General features: G+C 39.7%; 1 protein-coding gene across 3 annotated transcripts; it reads left to right on the top strand.

Moving 5' to 3' along the window:
- The first annotated feature begins 788 nt into the window (after positions 1-788).
- Positions 789-14,655, top strand: Ppp1r3c (protein phosphatase 1 regulatory subunit 3C). 3 transcript variants are annotated; one of them, XM_026397338.2, is made up of 3 exons: positions 789-946; positions 1,706-1,778; positions 12,250-14,655. In XM_026397338.2, the coding sequence occupies exon 3, from the start codon at positions 12,251-12,253 to the stop codon at positions 13,187-13,189; it is 939 nt and encodes a 312-aa protein (XP_026253123.1). In that variant the 5' UTR covers positions 789-946; positions 1,706-1,778; position 12,250; the 3' UTR covers positions 13,190-14,655. The 3 variants fall into 3 exon arrangements, with proteins under 3 accessions (XP_026253123.1, XP_026253122.1, XP_026253124.1); XM_026397337.2 differs by lacking the exons at positions 789-946; positions 1,706-1,778 and adding an exon at positions 9,984-10,101; XM_026397339.2 differs by lacking the exons at positions 789-946; positions 1,706-1,778 and adding an exon at positions 10,143-10,262.
- The last annotated feature ends 4,621 nt before the right edge of the window (positions 14,656-19,276 follow it).

Below are 19,276 nucleotides of genomic sequence, written 5' to 3'. Positions count from 1 at the left end.
CACATCAAGATAGGGACTTATTTGACCTGTGTACTTTCCACAATTAGAGGGGTACATTAGCCAGCATAACTTTCCAGGAAGTTTTAGTCGATGGTGTTCTTACACAAGCAATAAAGTGAGAGACCAAACAAGGAGACACTGGGAGATAGAGGAGGGAAAGAGATATTTGGAGGACCATGAAGAAAATGGTAAGTTGGACAATAGCCAAAAGCAGCATAGGAGAATCAAAGGATGACAAATGCTTTTATGTAGAGTAAAATAATTCTTTATAAGTTATTACTTAAAAGAACCCAAGCTTCCATTAGTCCTAGTGTCTGGCTTGTGATCTGAAAACAAATCTGCCATGTCCTAGGACAACTTGTACTTTTGCTGAGAATCCTAGGTCTAGGGCATTGAGTGGTTTGGTTGGCACTGTCCTGTGGTACTTTTGAAATAACATTTCCCGCTGTCTGCCAACTTAATAGTTCACTATCTTTATTTAGGATTTTTGTCAACACTCTTCTCTAGACTATTTCTGAAAGAATCTTTTGACAATTCATATTACTGCCACCTGTTGATTCACCACATTCACATCCTTTCAATGTCACCTTCTCAATTTCTCTATCATCTGTGCAGGGTTCTGAAGTCAACAACAGTTTTTCATGATTAATGCATCCATTTTGCCCAGCAGGGGTGTGTCACTTGTATGAGGTCTTGGGTCAGGTGTTGGAGAAACCCAGAGGAATAAGGTACTGTTCTTGCCCTCAAGAAACTCACAATCGAACAGAGTAGACAACCCAAAACAGATTTTTATCAAATAGATGGTGAATGAAATGATACAAATAGCTTCATGATCTTATGAAAAACACCAATGAAGTTTCCTGAGGAGGGGGAGGGAGTGGAAGGCATCCTGGGGAAAGACATCTGAGAAGAGCCTCAGAAAGATCTAGACATTTGTCAAGGAAAGGTGAGTAGATGGAGGGATCTCCAGGCAGAGGGATCATCTGAGCCCAGGTAGGGCAGGAGATGACAAATGGAGACAAAGTTGGTGAGAGAGGCAGGGATCTTGGAGGGCTGTGAGCAAAGCAATTTGTTTGGGTTGTTCATTTTTGTAGATTTAGATTATGGACAGCTATTGTGAGATTTTATGGTCAGAGCTCTATTTTAGATACTTTGTTGATTTTGATGACTTTGAATGACACAATCTAAGGAAAATCTGCCCAGAAGGCAACTACTCCAACTGATGAAGTGAGAGTTGGTAGGACAAATGCAGTGGAGAAGAGGATACAGATTCTGAGAAATACCAAGGAGGTAAATGCAGGCAGGACTTGGTGACTGAAGAGAGGGTGAGGAAGAGACAAGCATCCAACAGAGTGCTTAGGCTCAGATCCTAATTTAATATCTGTGGAGGAACCAGCAAATTCCTCAGATAAGCTGTACACAGGACATTTGGTCTTGGCTTCAAAAATAGACTCCATCACATACTGTGAATTTCACCATAGTGTTTTAGTCTTACTGAGTCTCAATTTCCCTGTCTGTAAGATGGAATTATAAAAGTGACTTTGAGGATTAAATGAAAAAAAGGTTTAAAGGTTTTGTAAAGCTGAAAGGGCTAATCATACAGTCAGTGTTATTGCTCAAGTGCTGCCTCTGTGATCTTTACCAGTTGAATTTTGCATTTCTGTTTGGAGTTTGCAAAATAATCACCTCTTCCAATATCACCCAGGGAGAAGACTTATTTCACAAATAGCATCCAAATTTTGAATTTGGGGGTGAAGCTGTGTGGAAACAAGACAAGAGTAAGTAAGATATTTAATTATCTTTTGCCCTGTTTTAAATGATAACTCTCTTTTGTTTTTAACTTAATAACTTTTAATTTAGATAAACATTTATTGTAATCATATTGTTGAAGTGATTACATCATCAAATATGTAAAAGGACTTGGCAGTATTGGATGCAGAGTTTGTTCTTAATAACGTGAATTTTCTTTCTTCCGTCCTTTCTTCAGAAAGAAAAAATAAACTCTCATTTAATCACCAATTGTCTGAACTCCAAAACTCTGCAAAATGCAAACTCAGTAATGCGTACAAGAAAGCAAGTCCTCATGCCCCAAATCATCACTCATCTATAGGAGATGGGTTTATTTTTTTTTTTTAATTAGGGAAGTGAGGGCATTTTGAAGCACTTTTTCATCCTTTTGATGGCCCTCAAATAATTTTTAATTTTACTAAGTGACAAAAATTTAAGAGTTGCTCATTTTAAAAAATTCATTACCTTGCTAATAGAAAATAAGACTTGGAGAAAGTTGGCTTTGAGATGTGTTTTGGAAATTGTGGTTGACATTCTAGAAGATTTATTACACTTCAAACAAATTATTAAAGCCTTAGTACAAATAGTTGACTGAGTGGGATCTGGAAAAGTGTTCATCCTCCACAACTTCCCCGGCTGGAACTTTCCACCACTTCCTGAACATGAAGTGGCTACATGGAAACACTGTTCTGATTGGCACAAAGCCCCGGCCTAAGTCAGTTCTACTTTTTGTCTCCATGGTTAGCGAGTTAATATAGCATTTTAGTTTAAAAGAAAGGAACAAGGAGTTCTGAACATTGGTTTTGTATTTAGTAATGGTTTTGTAGAGCTGGGAGTAGGGTGATATGATGCATTTATATGTATGCGTATGCATGAGGGAGATGGTTAGAGGAGGAAAAGGTTAATTTTGTCATATTTGAAGGAAATATTGGGTTCTTTACAAATAGGGACCTCTGCTAAGATTGGATTCCTTCTATTAAAGGTGTTCTTCCATAGCCAAAGTTCATAGCTGTGTCAAAAAAACAGAGTATAGAACAGAAAAAATAGTAATTTCTGGATGATGTGAATTTGGTGAGTAAAGAGGGGTCTGGTTAGACAGAGAGCTGCTGTATCTCACAGGCTGGTTTTTTTTAAGACTATTTGTTTTTTAAGCAAAGAAGTAGAATATAAAAATCATAAGATGTGAAGATTTAGCAAGGGGTTAGGGGTGTAACTCAGTGGTAGAGCATGTGCTTAGTGTTTGCCAGTTCCTGGGTCCAATCACCAGCACCACCCCCAAAAAAATATTTGATAAAATATGGGACTAAACCAGAGGTGCACAAACCCGCCCAGTCATAGCAATGATAATATATACAGGGCCCACCCAGCATAGACAAAGCCAATCAGCCAGGAAAGGGTTTTCCTGGCTTCTTGCTGGGAGGAACTAGAGATAGGGAAGAACAGAACTTAAGAGTATACATTGTGTCCATTCTCTCTTCCTGAAGGATTCAGTTATTGCCCCAATAATTCTCTTTCCTGAGCTAAAATGGAAACTCTTCAAGTCACCAAAGTAGGTTGGACCAGACCAGCGGTCCCCTTGCACAATTTCCTTGCTGTGGTTTGAATGTGCTTCTGCCCAAACTCATGTTGAGGTTTGATTCCCAACATACTGATATTAAAAGGTGGTAGGATCTTGAAGAGGTGAGACCTGGTGGGAGGTGACTGGATCATGCGTGGCTGGTTGCATGAAGGGATTAATTCTGGTCTCTTGGAGTGGGTTAGGTTTCAGAAGCATGGGATAATTCTTGCCAGAAAATTCATTATAAAAGAGAAAGTCTGGTCCTCCTGTCTCTTGCTTCTTCTTGCATTATGTAATGTCTCCTCTGCATGCACCTGCTTGCTGCTCTCACATGTGCTCCACCATGTGATACCCTCTGCCATATGGGGATGCAGTCAGTTGGTCCTTTTTAGGGGTCTGTGCCATGCTATTTCGACTTTCCAATCACCAGAATCATGAGCCAAGTAAACCTCTTTTCTTTATCCATAATCATTCAGCATCTTGTATTTTGTTATAGTAACATAAACCAGACTAAGACATCACTCTTTTTTTTTTATTTAATATTTATTTATTTATTTATTTTTTAGTTTTCGGTGGACACAACATCTTTGTTGGTATGTGGTGCTGAGGATCGAACCCGGGCCGCACGCATGCCAGGCGAGCGCGCTACCGCTTGAGCCACATCCCCAGCCCAAGACATCACTCTTGAGGTGCTTTATTTGTCCATGTTACTATGTCTTCAAAACACTTTAGTCCCCCTCTACAGAGGGGTGAACGAAAACAATTTATTATACACATACTTCCAATACCTGCTCCCCCAAGGCTGGCTAGCTGCCTAGTCACTGAGTGATCCATTCTCCCCCTCCCCTTATTAGAAATGACTACCTGTGTTCTGTATGAACTTCTGATACAAAAGTGGGTTTCTTTGTGGACTTTTTCACTTCACTGATTATTTTTGCACCAATATATGTTTATTGTTTTTTGAACTCTAGTTCTATAAAATGTTTTAATTTGATAGGGCTAATATTTTATCATTATTCTTGTTCAGAATATTTTTTTTCTCATTTTTATTTTTTTTTTCATGGAACTTTCCTATGAACTTTAGTACATTTTGGCGAGTTTCTATTCCTTCTCCTGCATAACCCATTCCCTCTCATCTTCCATATAATCATATTAAGGCCCATAGAAATGTCCTTCAGTAGTGTTTCAGTTGTTTCACCTTAGGATTCTTTGTAACTTGTGCTTTTATTCACCCTAATCCTTCCATGAATATGGAGAAATTGCTGCAACCTGAAGATGTAACTATCAACGGGAGAGAAGGATTCCTTCCCGGTCATCAGGTTGTTATTTCATTCATAGCTCATTTCATCTTGCGGCAGTCAGAGCTATAATTTTGTTCAACATAATCCAAGAGATTAAAAAAAAATTTTAATGTTGTCTGGGCGGTGATGCACTCTTGGGAGGCTGAGGCACAAGAACTGGTTGAGCTCAGGAATTTGGGGCTATAGCGCGCTATGACAATCTGGTGTTCACATGAAGTATCAGCAAGGGAATCATGCCTATAAACATCAGTGCAGTCCAGCCTGGGCCACATAGTGAGACGTCATCTCCTAAACAATTATTTTTAAATTTTTTTTTTTTTTTAGTTGTAGATGGGCACAATACCTTTATTTTATTTATGGGAGGATTGAACCCAGTGCCCCACGCATGCGAGACAAGTGCACCACCACTGAGCCACAACCCCAGCCCTCTTAAAATAATTTTAATATTTAAATTCTTTCTCCTTTGATCCTTCTTCTAAGACACCCCCCCCCACCCCTGCTCTCCTAGAATCCTCACCTGTAGCCAAATCGTTCTCCTTGTTCCACAGGTCCTGATCTTCTTCCTCCACCTTCACTCTCAGATGCCTCTCTTTTCTCTAGTCTTGAAGCACATGTATCAAATGTGTATAAAGTTAAGGGATACACTTGCCACGCAGCCAACCTGACATGGCTACACATCTTTTTAACCTTTCTATCTTTCTTTCTGCTATACTATTAAGGCATATATGCTTTTTTTTTTTCCTTTTGGTTCCCCACTCCCCTCTTCTCACCTCACCAGAGACACTTCACATGTCTCAGAGATCATTCTGCACTTTATTTCCTTATTGTGATTCACAACAACTGTGCTTTTACATTGCACCCAGATTGTTCTTTAACAGATTTTCTTTCTATTTTTTAAAAATAGGTGGGACATAGGTTAAAAAAAAAACAAACCCTGAAAATATTCAGATAGTGAGTAGTGTACTTGACAATTCCTTTAGTGCAAACTGAATGGCTTGTAGCATAGTCTATTCAATAACTTAAAATTTCTCCTCTTGCCCTCCTGAAATATGCCCTTGGAGTGAAAGAGTGGGCTGGTGGCACCATTTTGATAGTCATCTCATCTGTTCCCTCATTGGTTGAGTCACAATGTAGATTCTTATCTGAATGCCCCAAAGGTGATACTGTACCATGTGTAAGTTTCTCCCATTTTCCTGGCCTTCCCAAGTTCCATTATCTTCTTGAGGCATCCGCAGATATGTCAGAAGGAGCCCCCCCACTTTCTGAATCTCTTGGGCCATCTTTTCTTTGGGGTTGGTGCCTTTTTTACCTTTTGGTGCTTTTTTTTTTTTTTTTTTTTTTTTGGTGTTGGTAGGTACCAGTTTGGCGCTTATCTTTTTCAGATCAACTTATCTACTTGGAACATGAATTCCAGAGGGTTTTAAAACTTGGTCCTATCACCTAGTAGCTGTGTGATCTTAGACAATTTAGTCTCCAGACCTCCTTGGTTTTCTCATCTGGGAAATGACTATCTGCTTCATAGGATGCTTATAAATATTGTATGAGTTGGTATTTGTAAAGTGTTTAAAACAGTGCCTAGCCCAAAGTAAGCACTCTATAAAAGTTTTTTTTAAAAAAATTATGCTCCTTCTCACCTACTAACCACATCCAATGTGGCTAAAGAAGGAAGAAGGAAATAGTGTAAGAGACAGCTAGCTTCCTAGTCACTGAGATATGTGAACTGACATTTCTCTGTTTTCAAAAATAGAAATCCTGGTTCTTTTAATCAAAACGAGCAGTTCTCAACCTCACTGTGCTATATTGTGAGGCAAGAAGATTATTATGAGTTTCATCCTAGTTACAACCAACCATGGTAAAAGTGCTGACATTTTTATAATAAAGATACAAGGACTGCAAGGTTTGATTCTCAAGCACTTTCTTGAATGGGAACTGAGAAAAGTCAAAGTCACAGAAAATGAAATGGTACCTGGGAACTCATCAAGGCATTTTTCCCACAAGGGCAATTCTCTGGTAATATGTGGAGTGAATGCTTGTGTAAACAATGTGAAGCCTGGTGGACTTACACGATTATCAGCCCCTTGCTTAGTAGCTCCTTAAATGTTCCCTGGGTATGTTGTGAGTTTGGATTTCTTTAATGAAGATCATAATATCCTCAAGGTTAAAGGGCTATGGATTGTCAATCCTAGTAACCCCTGGCACAGTGTGGAAACATTGTGTTGCTAAGTAATCTCTAGTTGAAAGATTTATTGTTATGAAGAGTGAAACAGGGCTGGGGCTGTAGCTCAATGGCAGAGCACTTGCCTAGCATGTGTGAGGCACTGGGTTCAATCCTCAGCACCACATAAAACAAACAAATGAAATACAGGCATTCTGTTCATTTACAACTACAAAAAAAAAAAAAAAAGTAAAACAATGCAGTTCTGATGCTGGCAAACCACAGTTGGAGATAATAATAAAAACCCCCACGGTTCCAACTAAGAACACTGATTCCATCCCAGGTTCTCTCATCCCATAATAAAGGGCAGTAAAAACCAGGAAGAAAACTAAAGTGAGGAGCCTGGATCATCCAGGTTAGAGGTGTATTGAGCATGACTCTTAGGAGAGTGCTATTTCTCTGAATCCTTCATTTAAGTAGTTCAAACAGTAACTTTTTTTTTTATTGTTGGTTGTTCAAAACATTACATAGTTCTTGATATATCATATTTCACATTTTGATTCAAGCGGGTTATGAACTCCCATTTTACCCCGTATACAGCTTGCAGAATCCCATCAGTTACACTTCCATTGATTTACATATTGATATACTCATGTCTGTTGTATTCTGCTGCCTTTCCTATCCTCTACTATCCCCCCTCCCCTCCCCTCTTCTCTCTCTACCCCCACTACTGTAATTCATTCCTCCCCCTTGTATTATTTTTCCCTTTCCCCTCACTTCCTCTTGTATGTAATTTTGTATAACCCTGAGGGTCTCCTTCCATTTCCATGCAATTTCCCTTCTCTCTCCCTTTCCCTCCCACCTCTCATCCTTGTTTAATGTTGGTCTTCTTCTCGTGCTCTTCTTCCCTAGTCTGTTCTTAGTTACTCTCCTTATATCAAATAAGACATTTGGCATTTGTTTTTTAGGGCTTGGCTAGCTTTGCTTAGCATAATCTGCTCTAATGCCATCCATTTCCCACCAAATTCTATGATTTTGTCATTTTTTAATGCAGAGTAACTTTTATGGCGTTAATCAACACCAGGGGGCAGGAGAGAAAGCAGAGTGGATGGAAACAAGTAGGATTCCAGAAAGATGGTGTGAGCAAGCAGTTTAAGTATGTGAAACGTCTAACATAGTTCTTGATACCTACTTGTTAGTTGAATCTGAAAGTTTAAAAATCCTTTAAAATTATTTATGAATTACAGAAGTTTTCCATGTTCACTGTAAAGAACAAAATAAGAAATACAGAGAAGCAAGACAACAAAAATGTTTTTATTCCCCACAATCTCATTACCTTCCAATAAGCACTGTTAACATTTTGGCAGAGCAAATTTTATTTTCTATGTATGCATATCTTTTCCCTCAAATGGGATCACAGTGAATTCTTATTATTTTTTATTGCTCCATTACTTTAACTGGCAATATTCACTTTTTAGCTCAAAGTATGATTAGGACTCTACCAGGGTTCTAGTTTTGGCCTAACCAGTTCCCAGAAAGCCCCTTAACTTCTTTAAGTTTTAGATCCCTCAACTATGAAATTAAGAGTTTAATGCCAATAATACATAAGACACTGTTCATTTCATTCTGTCTAGGAAGTCAGTATAGTCGGGCACCAGCCAGGTTCTAATTCAAACTCTACTTGCAAGATCCTGGGTAGGTTTCTTGACCCCTCAATTCCTCAGTTTCCCTTTCTCTGTGATAGGATAAGGTAAAGGCTCAACAAGCAACAACTACTATTGACATCAAAAGCTCAGGTGCCAGCTTTCCTGAGGTGATAGAGTAAAAACTAACAGAGGAATTGAGTACTAACTTGAGAACTAGCATGGGTTGAACACATGAGCTGGGCATTCTACTAAATTTGTCACTTGCACAATCTTATTTAATCCTCAAAACAAAATTACTGTCTCTACTTTACACACCTGGAAACTGAGTTTAGAACTTGCCTGGATTCAGGTAGCTAGTAAAAGTCAAACCCAAAGACTAAGACTTCTTGGCTAGTTTTAGCTGAGCTGAGGGGCTACAATAGCTGCCATTGGTTGGACATTTCATTTAAAAAAATAAAGCCCAAAATTTAAATGTCTTTCTCAGTGATCTTCAGCATGGGTTTATTTATCTTCAATAGCACCATTTTAACAGTTCCATTGTTTGACAGTTATTTAAAAGCCACAATGATTTTTGTACATTTTAATATCATGCTGGATGTTTTAGTAGAGCAGAAGTAGGGGGTGGGCTTTATAAAAAATAATTATACTTAAGTTAGAAATTAAATTTTGTGGTTGTAACTGATGGTCTAAAAATTCCCCCAATTAAACAAAACCAAGAAATCTCATGAACGTTACTAGCTTGGGAAGGTCGTGAAATGCAGTGTGACATTTTAACATTTTTGCTTTCTACATCATTGCCAAAGGATGTCAGAACTGGTCTGGGTCGACTACTGGCTCTGCCTGCCTCGAGGGTGAAAAAGTTTATTTCATTTCTGGCTATAGTGTCCTCTTCCAAGGAGAGAACAGAATGGACTAAAACACAAAGTGCTTTTAAATTAAATGCCACCTCATTGTTTTATGGGGCTCGCATGCTTTCCTAACATTTATTAGAGAAATTGGTATTTTCTGGCAGCCTTTTCCTCCTGTGTGTGGTGCATTTATGGATTCACTCTAAGCCAAACAACGAACAGCCAACTTCCCTTTGCTCTGGCCAAGGTGGGAGGACACAAATGAGCAAAGGAAACACTTAAAATAATGTACACATTTGGATCCCGCCACAAGTTTCTATGCTCAGATTCAACTCTGCACAGATCTACATATTTCCAAGTAACGGACTCTCCAAGCCTAGAAGAGTTGGCCCCCTCCTGGGTGAGGCCTGCAGCTTTCTCTCCCGGCCCCGTGCATTACGTGCCTGAAAGCTTCCTTGCTCAAGGTTCGCGGCAATGTCCTGCTGACCTAGGAATCATCAACGCGAGCCCCCAGCCGGGGCTCCCGGGAGCTCCCGGCACATCCTGGCCCGCAGCGATCACGTCCCGGGACTTGGGCTCGAGCCCTAGCTGGGCGCTGGTTGGTCGCGCCACTGGACCCGCGGCCCGGTGATTGGTCCAAGGGATGAGTTCACGTGGTTAGGCGCTGATAAGTGGCCTCTCCAGGGCCTGACCGCAGTCGGCCCGAGGGAGTGCAGAGCTGGTACTGCTCCGGGCTGGGTGCAGACAGCGGGGTGCTGGGCTCTCTCGGTCCGCCGCCGCCTCTCTGCCCAATGAGCTGCACCAGGTAGGTTTGCTGCAACTTCGCGCTCCGGAACTGAAGGGACCGTGCAGCTGTAGAGAAGTTGGGAGGCGTTTTCGTTCTGTCTTCCCTGCAAATGTAGCATCCAGGGAAGGGCTGGTTGACTGGCTGCTGTGTTAAATCTGGCACCCCGGGAGGCCTTGGAGGTGTGGAAATTTGCGCTGTATTTTTCTTAGGCAGAAGCTATTTTCATAATCAGCATCCTAAATCAGAAACTGTCTTAACGTGAGTCAGCTTTAGTTTGGATTTCCTCATGGATAACGACTCTAATCTTGGGTTTTCTGCACTAACATCCCAAACATTTAACTTGTGATAGCACTATGACATCGCTAGTCAGTTTAGCTCTGGGACAAAAATTACAGGGCCATGTTTGCATTCATTCGTTCTCCTCCATTCCTTATCATAGTTTGCCATAATAAACTCAAGTCTCAGAGTTTGAGCAAACTATTATTTTAAACTCCTGGCCAGGACTTAAAATTCCAGGGAAATCGCCCAATATTAAAACTGTCTTTCTATAAATGCAAAAAGGAAAAAAAAAGAAAAAGAAAAAAAAACTCTCCCATGAAACTACTAAAGTGGCTTCTCCAGATATAAGTAAGCAGACTTCTGTAAAAACCCTGCCTGTTAACTATTTTTAGATCCACAAATATAACTTTAGCATTCATTTATTTGCTCTCAGTTTGTAGGTCTCCCAGAAAAATCCCAGAGCTAATAAATACTGTGAATGTTCTTCTTTGTCCATTTTGTGATAATGACCGCTTGCCTACGTGCTTAGAGCTGCTATGAAGAGAGTTATTAAAGCCACACTGAGAAATGTCATGTGCAGTGTTCACACACCTCTTATCTGTAAAGCTAAGATTGTAGTGGGGAAGCAGGAAGGGAGATCCTAATTACATAGCTTGGCAAAATGAGGGCTAAAGGCCAGGAAAAAAAAATCATCTTGATGGTTGCTTTTTGGTTTAATATTGCTGAGCATAGTTATGTTTAAGTTTTAAATAGCTTTATTGTCTTTCTACTATTTATACATATCTTTCTACATATTTATAAATAAATACTCATTGCCAAAACATTAGAAAATACCCCCAAAGTACAGTTAATAGATCATGTTAATCATTATCACTGAGAGAGAGTTAACTTTTTAGTGTATTTTCTGTAGTTTTTCAGTATTTGTAAGTAATCTAACATACATTTAAGAACAGTTCAATTTTCAAATAACCAGTTTTTTCTCTTTAAAGTTTGTTGTATATATTCAAGGCATACAACATGCTTTTATAAAATACATGTGTAGTAAAATGATGATATAATGGAACAAATTAACACATACATAATCTCATATATGCAATCAGATTTTCCATTTAAATGTGAAATTGTCATGAGCATCTGTCTATTGGAAATATAGATTATATAAAATATTTCTTTAAGTACATGAATGGTTGGCTTGTGTTTCAGTCAGTTATTTGTGAAAAATGGGAAAGAATGATAAGTGAAGTGTAAAAATTAATTCTGACTCCATTCCTGCCTTCTTAGCCTTAGAACTGTTGCATAAGGATTTTTATTGTTACTTTTTGTCTTCAAGAAGATTACCTTCCAGAGAAGTGGAATCAATTTAACAGCAAAATAAGGAATAATAGCCACAGGGAACAGAGGTCTGAAACTATGGTACTCAAAGAACCCATCTGGTCATTAGAATCTCTTGGGAAGCTTTGAGAACATATCCACCTCTGTGGATTTACCCTGAGAGGTTCTGATTTAGTGGCTCAAAGTCCCAGGCATCTGAATTTTTTAAAAAAGAAAGAAATTAATTTGGTAGGCCATGGTGACCTGACAGATTTGAGAACCATTGGTTCACAACAGAGCAAATGGTTCTTAGAGCTGTATAAAACATCATCAAATCCAACCTAATCCCCCTTTAGGTGATTTAAGCAGTTACCCACAGCCCTGTAGCTAACCAAGGGCATAGGTAGATGGAGAATGTGGATCTGATTTACCGATACTGTTTTCTTACTACATATAGTAGCACCTCCCTGCTGTACTGACTGCAATTCAGTCAGTACAGAAATAGTACTTGTGTGTTGGGACAGGGGAAGAGCGTTCCAGATCTAGGTGTTAACCCTCCATCCTTTTGCTTTGCAGAATGATCCAGGTTTTAGATCCACGTCCTTTGACCAGTTCAGTCATGCCAGTGGATGTGGCCATGAGACTTTGCTTGGCTCATTCACCACCTCTGAAGAGTTTCCTGGGCCCTTACAATGACTTTCAAAAAAGAAATTTTGTGAATAAATTAAAGCCTCTGAAACCATGTCTCAACCTCAAACAGGAAACCAAATCACAGAACGAATGGAAGCGCTCACACAACCAAACCAAGAAGCGGGTTGTGTTTGCTGATTCCAAGGGTCTTGCTCTCACAGCTATCCACGTCTTCTCTGACCTCCCAGAAGAACCAGCCTGGGATCTCCAATTTGACCTCTTGGACCTTAATGATATCTCCTCTGGCTTAAAACTCCATGAGGAGAAAAACTTGATTTTAGATTTTCCTCAGCCTTCAGCTGATTACTTAAGTTTCCGGAAACACTTTCAGAAGAATTTTGTGTGTCTGGAGAACTGTTCTTTGCAAGAGCGAACTGTGACTGGGACTGTCAAGGTGAAAAACATGAGCTTTGAGAAGAGAGTTCAGGTCCGAATCACTTTTGACACTTGGAAAAGCTATACAGATGTGGACTGTGTCTACATGAAGAATGTGTATGGCAGCTCTGATAGTGACACCTTCTCATTTGCCATTGACTTACCCCCTGTCATTCCAACTGAGGAGAAAATTGAGTTCTGCATTTCTTATCATGCCAATGGGCAGGTCTTCTGGGACAACAACGAGGGCCAGAATTACAGAATTGTCCACGTGCAATGGAAACCTGATGGGGTGCAGACACAGATGACACTCCAAGACTGTGCATTCCACCAGGTGCCCCCAAAGACCGAGTTAGAATCAACGATCTTTGGCAGTCCCAGGCTGGCTAGCGGGCTCTTCCCAGAATGGCAGAGCTGGGGGAGAATGGAGAACTTGGCCTCTTATCGATGAATTAAGCAACCTAGTGACTGGTCTCGACCTGTCATAGTCCCCATGCAATTCTAGGTCTGTATTGCTCAATATTAGGAAGTTTTTGATACTTTCCATTAGTAGGTTTAGGTTTGAGCTTTTGCAGACTTGTTTCAGAATATATACAGCCACTTGAGAAGTTAGTGTTGGGGTCTACATGGATGATATTACCCAATTTTGCTTTGGAGGCCCAGGTAACAGCCTAGAATCTATTTTTTATGAAAGTAATGCTTTTTTTAGTGCCCTTCCTCCTTCCCTCTCAATTCACTAACTTTCACATTGGGCAAGGAAAGGTCGAGGAAGGACAATTGATGGTGATGGGAAGCTGTGGTAATGGTATGACGAATGTGTGAAAGGTGTACGTGAAGGGCTCTGAAGCTCAAGTCAGAGTAGGAGTGGGAGGTCTGATACTTAATTATTGGTGAAAAAATGTAAGGTTATTTTGTGTTTTAAAGTTGGTTTACAGTTCCCTCCTGGGGAAGTAACTCACGGGGGAAAAGAGATCCATTCTATGTATTCTTGTGAAGAAAGGCCAAACAAATTTTAGGGGTGTTGGATGGTATTTGGGGATGATGAACTGTATCCTGGAGAATCAAGATCTTAAGTGAAGCCTTCCTGTTCAAACATGATCAAAAAATTGGGGGAAAGTGTAAGCAAATCTGGTTTTGCAGTCCTAATGTTGGTAAGCAATTTTGTGATCAAGGCCTCATGCTGGGGTTCTTGGTACAGAACGCTATCTGACAAAACTCATGCCATCACTAATGGTAATGACATGTAGGGACTCCGGGTCATGGCAAAGATCGTTCTTTGCAAGTGCCCATAGTAGCTTACCCCAAATGTCTGAACAAACATCTGATAATTCATGAGTTTTTAGCCTTGTAAGAAGGTTCACTGTACACTGGTCTTCCTCCTGTAATATGGTGTATCTTTGAGTGTGTTGTCAGTGTACACAGCTCACATCCTTCATATTGAAGGTGACTTGTTTTTCTGCCACACTTTTTCAATGTGATGTTTGAAGTGAGGACTGACACTAGGATTCTCAACACAAGAATCCGGTTCTGTGCACATTAGACGTAGTAGTTAATCTCTTTGCCTGTTTTTTGTCTTGTTGTTTTAATTTCCTTTGAAGTAAAAATGCTTTTTTAAAGAAATGGATTTGAATTGTTTTAGATGTGAATTATTTTCATGTGTACATAAGCTCTTAAGCACAGGAGACAAGAATGTTTGCTTTTGTCATTGTGTACAACTGCTGAGAGGTGTTAAGAGAATGCAGTTAATTTTAACACGTGTGATCTGCCATGCTGGAAAAGTACTATTAGAAAAACTCCACTGTGACAGTATTTGAGGATTGGCTGACATCCATAATTTTTCTGCTGTAAATATTTCACTCTCTTCTGGCTATCCTTTATGAACTTCTCACTTAAAGAATAAATGTATTTGATATAAGATCCAAGAATGTTTTCTTTCTCAAAGGCACAATTAATTAAAAAAATCAAAAACAAAATATCAACTGATATTCTCCTGTTTTGTTTAGGAAAAGCCAAGCAGAGTTAGTTTGGACTAGGAAGTAGATCCATCTGAGAGTATTTCAAGGGTTCTAGTCTCATTTGTGACCTCTGGGGCTGGTGCCTGGGGCAGTGACTTGAGGGACTGTCCCATCAGTAATTAGTGTTCATCACATTTGTTATCTGCTGGGTCACATTTGTTATTTTGGAGGTCACATGTCAACTTTAAAATGGGGAAGGAGTTAGTATGGAAAGGGCTGGAGAGGCTCCTACTCCTTGAGCTCCAACTCCTCCTCCTCCCTGAGCCCTTCCTCCTCCTCCTCCTCACTCCCCTTCCTCCTCCTCCTCATCCCCCTTCCTCCTCCTTGCCCCCCTTCTTTCTCCTTGCCCCCTTCCTCCTCCTCCTCCTTTTAAATTTAACCTTTATTTTATTTATTTATTTTAATGTGGTGCTGAGGATTGAACCCAGTGTCTCACTTGTGCTGGGCAAGTGCTCTACCACTGAGCTACAACCCCAGCCCCTCCAGCACCTTCTTGAGAGTTAAGCTTGGAGCTGCCAAGAGGGGCCCAGGGAGGGACAGTGGGCATCAGTCCTAGACTGGAGGGAGATGCCAGTTCCTTGAGGCAAGATGCAGCAGGTCCAAGAACCTCAGTTGTTATTCCCGCTCTGCCTAACATTTCAGAAAGGGCTTCTGTACAGTGTATTTTAAACTGAAGGGGAAATCAATGACCAGCCTATTGGAAAGGCCCAATTATGAGGGATAAGCTTTAATCATAACATCCTCTATTAGGATCATGTCAACTATAGGTCTGCAGGCTGTATCTGACCTCAGATGTATTTTATTTAACAGAGAATTTAAAAAAAATTTTGCAGAGATATAAAAGTCAGCAGACTACATAAAAATATGGATTTCATATTTTTCCTCTAAAAATTGCAAGAGCCTTCCTCATGGCAGCAACTATGTGGTGTTGGGTAGCAGCTGCTCCCTTTAGATGAAGCCTGCTGCCCTAGATGGGGTGTGCTGCCTTGTGTTGGCCTAAGACCCCAAATAATGGCTGCGTTCTCTTATGCTGTTGACTGGCCTCTGTGGGTATTGGAGTTCATACCTCCTGTTTGTCACTGTATTCATGCCAATGGTTGGGTGAAAAATACTCTCTTTCCAACAGATGGAAAAAATTCAAATTTGGGTCTGACAGGGACAGACTCAAAGTCATGGGACTCAAATGCCTAACTTTATTATTATTTTTTAAATTTTTATTTTCTTGGGTACCAGGGATTGAAGTCAGGGACACTTAACCACTGAGCCACATCCCCAGCCCTATTTTGTATTTTATTTAGAGACAGGGTCTCACTGAGTTGCTTCACGCCTCACTTTTACTGGGGCTGGCTTTGAATTCACAGTCCTCCTGCCTTAGCCTCCTGAGCCACTGGAGTTACAGGTGTGGGCCACTGCACCAGCTCAAATGCCTAGCAGCCAGTGGCTTTAGGCTTAGTGTTCCTTCCTGCTGCTTACACTTCTTCCTTAAGTCTCCCCTAGAGACCCTCCTTCTTCAGGAGACCCCTGTCTGAAAGAGGGTGCCAATTCCAAGCAGGCATGACTCTGGCAAGTTCTTACAGGTCATCTTTCCAGTTTGACTCAATGTTGGAACATCCCTGGGCTGCTCCTGAAGGAGGGCTTGGTCAAAGAACATGGTGTTTCTGGGCCTTTAGTATTGAATGGAATTTTCCACATTTCACATCCTGATATCTCACCTAATAGAAGCAACTCTGCTATTTAAAATTTAACTTGGAAGAATGGCTTGAATGGGGGTACATGATGTGCTTTTCCAAAAAAAGGAAGGCTTAATTTGCTTAAAGAAGGACTCTGTTCTAAATTTGTGACTCTTCTTTTAGTTTATTCCCCCCCCAAAGCTGGAAATTTCTAGTACAGAAGGGAACTTTGCATCTTCCTTAATGGGAATCCTAAAGTTCTATCCACATTTGGTGGTCCTTCAGGTCACAAAGGGAGAGTTTTCTTCAGCTTTCATTTCCAGTTTCCACACAGAGTTTTCTAGCAGATACTGTGAACTATGACTTGAAAAACTCTTCCATTAGTGGGCAGGGAAGAGTTCCCACAAAATCAGAATAGTCCTCACATGTAGTTTTGCTGACTTCTGGCCTTCTGACCATTCCTTCTTTCTGCCAATGAGTAGATACTCACCTGTGAGTTTGAAGGTGAGCTTTTAAAATACTGATGCCTCCCCCTGCTCCTCCCAAGATCCTGGTTTAGTTGGTCTGAGGTGTAACCCACGTTGGACAGTTTTCAGAGCTCTTCAAGTATTTACAATGTGCATCAAATTTGAAGTCTTCAGGTTTAATCTGGGGAAGTGTTTTTAGCTGCCCCATTTCTGAAAATGGAATCTGATAATGGCTCAGATTATTCCATTCACCTTAAAGAATATATAGATGATGAAATGGAGTACCAGAGATGTTAAAACTTGCTTGAGATCACAGAAAGAGTAGAGCCCAACCTACTGATCCCTTCTCCCAACTCTGCCTCACCACCACTGCCAAATCCTCTACTAAACAACCCGAAGACAGACTTTCTCATTTTACATTAGAATCTATTCTTTTATCTTCTCTGATCTTTAGCATTTATGCATATGTTAATGATGATGCCTTTGGGTGCAAGTGACATGATCTCTCACTCAACTAGCATCAACAAATAAAGAAAATTTATTATTTCACAATACAAGTCCCAGGTAGGGTGTTTTCAAAGTTGATAAATTCAGTGGCTTAAATTCTGGTTATTTCTACTTTCTTTCTACTATCTCATTTTTTTGATTGTTCTTACACTAACTTGCTTCCTGATTATGATCCAAGGCTTAGTGTTCCCATCTTTAAATTAGGAATGATAACAATTCTTAACCTCCCAGAGTGATTTGTGAGAATAAAATGAGATCCTGGAGATGAAGTACTTAACCAACTATTTGGCAAATAATATGTGATGAATAAATACAATTATTTCTAATATTAACAGTCATGTGTTCATTAAAACGATAATTTCTGAGAAATGTGTCATTAGGCAATTTGCTTATTGTGCAAACATTATAGAGTGAACTTACACAAACCTAGACAGCATAGGTCAATCACTCTATGTGGCTTCTTGATGCCATCAAGAGACTCCATGGAGACAAGATGAATAAGGCTCTTGCCAGCATAGCAGAACATACTGTTTTACAGTAACCTTTTTTTAAAAAAATGTAAAGAGAAGGAGTACTCTAAAATAACAACAAAAATTCTAGTATAGTAAATACATAAACCAGGAACATAGTTGTTCATGATATCAAGTATTATGAACTGGGCATAATTGTATGTGCTATACTTTTATACCACTGGCAGTGCAGTAGGTTTGTTTACACCAGCATTACCACAAATGTGGAATTGTTGTGCTATGACATCATGAGGGTTATGATGTCACCAGGCACTAGGAAGTTTTCAGCTCCATTCTAATCTTATGGACTCATGATCACATGAAGTCTGTCATGGACTAAAGCATTGTTATTTTGTGGATGACTTTACCTAATGATAAAATGTTTTCCCACAAATATTCCCTTCTAATGTGGTTGTAGTTGGAAATGAACACTGGTGCTTGCGATTCCTTTCTCGAGCAAGGACTTAGTACTAATATTAGTATTCTGTGTTGCTGGTTAAGAGAGTACCTGAAATAGAATTTTATAATGAGTAACTCATCCATTCAACAAATATTTATAGAGCAACGTCTCTGCTTGGCACTGAATATGTTGTGATGAGCAAACAAATATGTTTCCTGCTCTCATGGAGCACGAGTTTTGGATTAACTAATTACGTAGAGGTATTTACATACCTCTACCACTTTGGAGTGATACCTCAGCTGGGTAATTTCAGGCAAGTTGTGCTATCACTGTTGCCTTAACTTAATCCTCTGTGAAATGGGTTATTTACAAGTTTGCTGTGAGGTTTAATAATAGTGGCTAAAACTTATATAGAACTTGTTATATGGCAAGCATGGTTCTAAGATATATATAGTTATAGTTATATAGTTATATAAGATATATATAAAACTCAGTTTTCACAACAGTTCTATAGTCCTATGAAGTGGTTTCTCTTATTGCTCTCATTTTACAGATATGGAAACTGAGGCACAGACAATACTTGGGACTTGTCACATAGTTAGTTAATAAGTTTTAGGGCTAAGATTTGAGCCCAGACTTAGAATCTGTGGTCAAAACTTTATACTGTGTTGCATCTCAAAATTATTATTCACAGGATACTCTTTAGAATATTTGGTCCATTTGAATTAATCCAATTATTGATATAATTAAGTTTATATATACCACTTTGTTTCCTGTTTGACCCACTTGATTATGTTCTTTTTCATTTCTTGGCTTTTCCAGGTTAATCATTGTTTATTGCATTTTTTTAGTTCATTATTTTATTTTATTTTTTTTAAGTTTTCGGCGGACACAACATCTTTGTTGGTATGTGGTGCTGAGGATCGAACCCGGGCCACATGCATGCCAGGCGAGCGCGCTACCGCTTGAG

The sequence above is a fragment of the Urocitellus parryii genome, chromosome 5, assembly GCF_045843805.1.
Source record: "Urocitellus parryii isolate mUroPar1 chromosome 5, mUroPar1.hap1, whole genome shotgun sequence".
NCBI lineage: Eukaryota > Metazoa > Chordata > Mammalia > Rodentia > Sciuridae > Urocitellus > Urocitellus parryii.
This window is presented reverse-complemented; position numbering and strand designations above follow the sequence as displayed.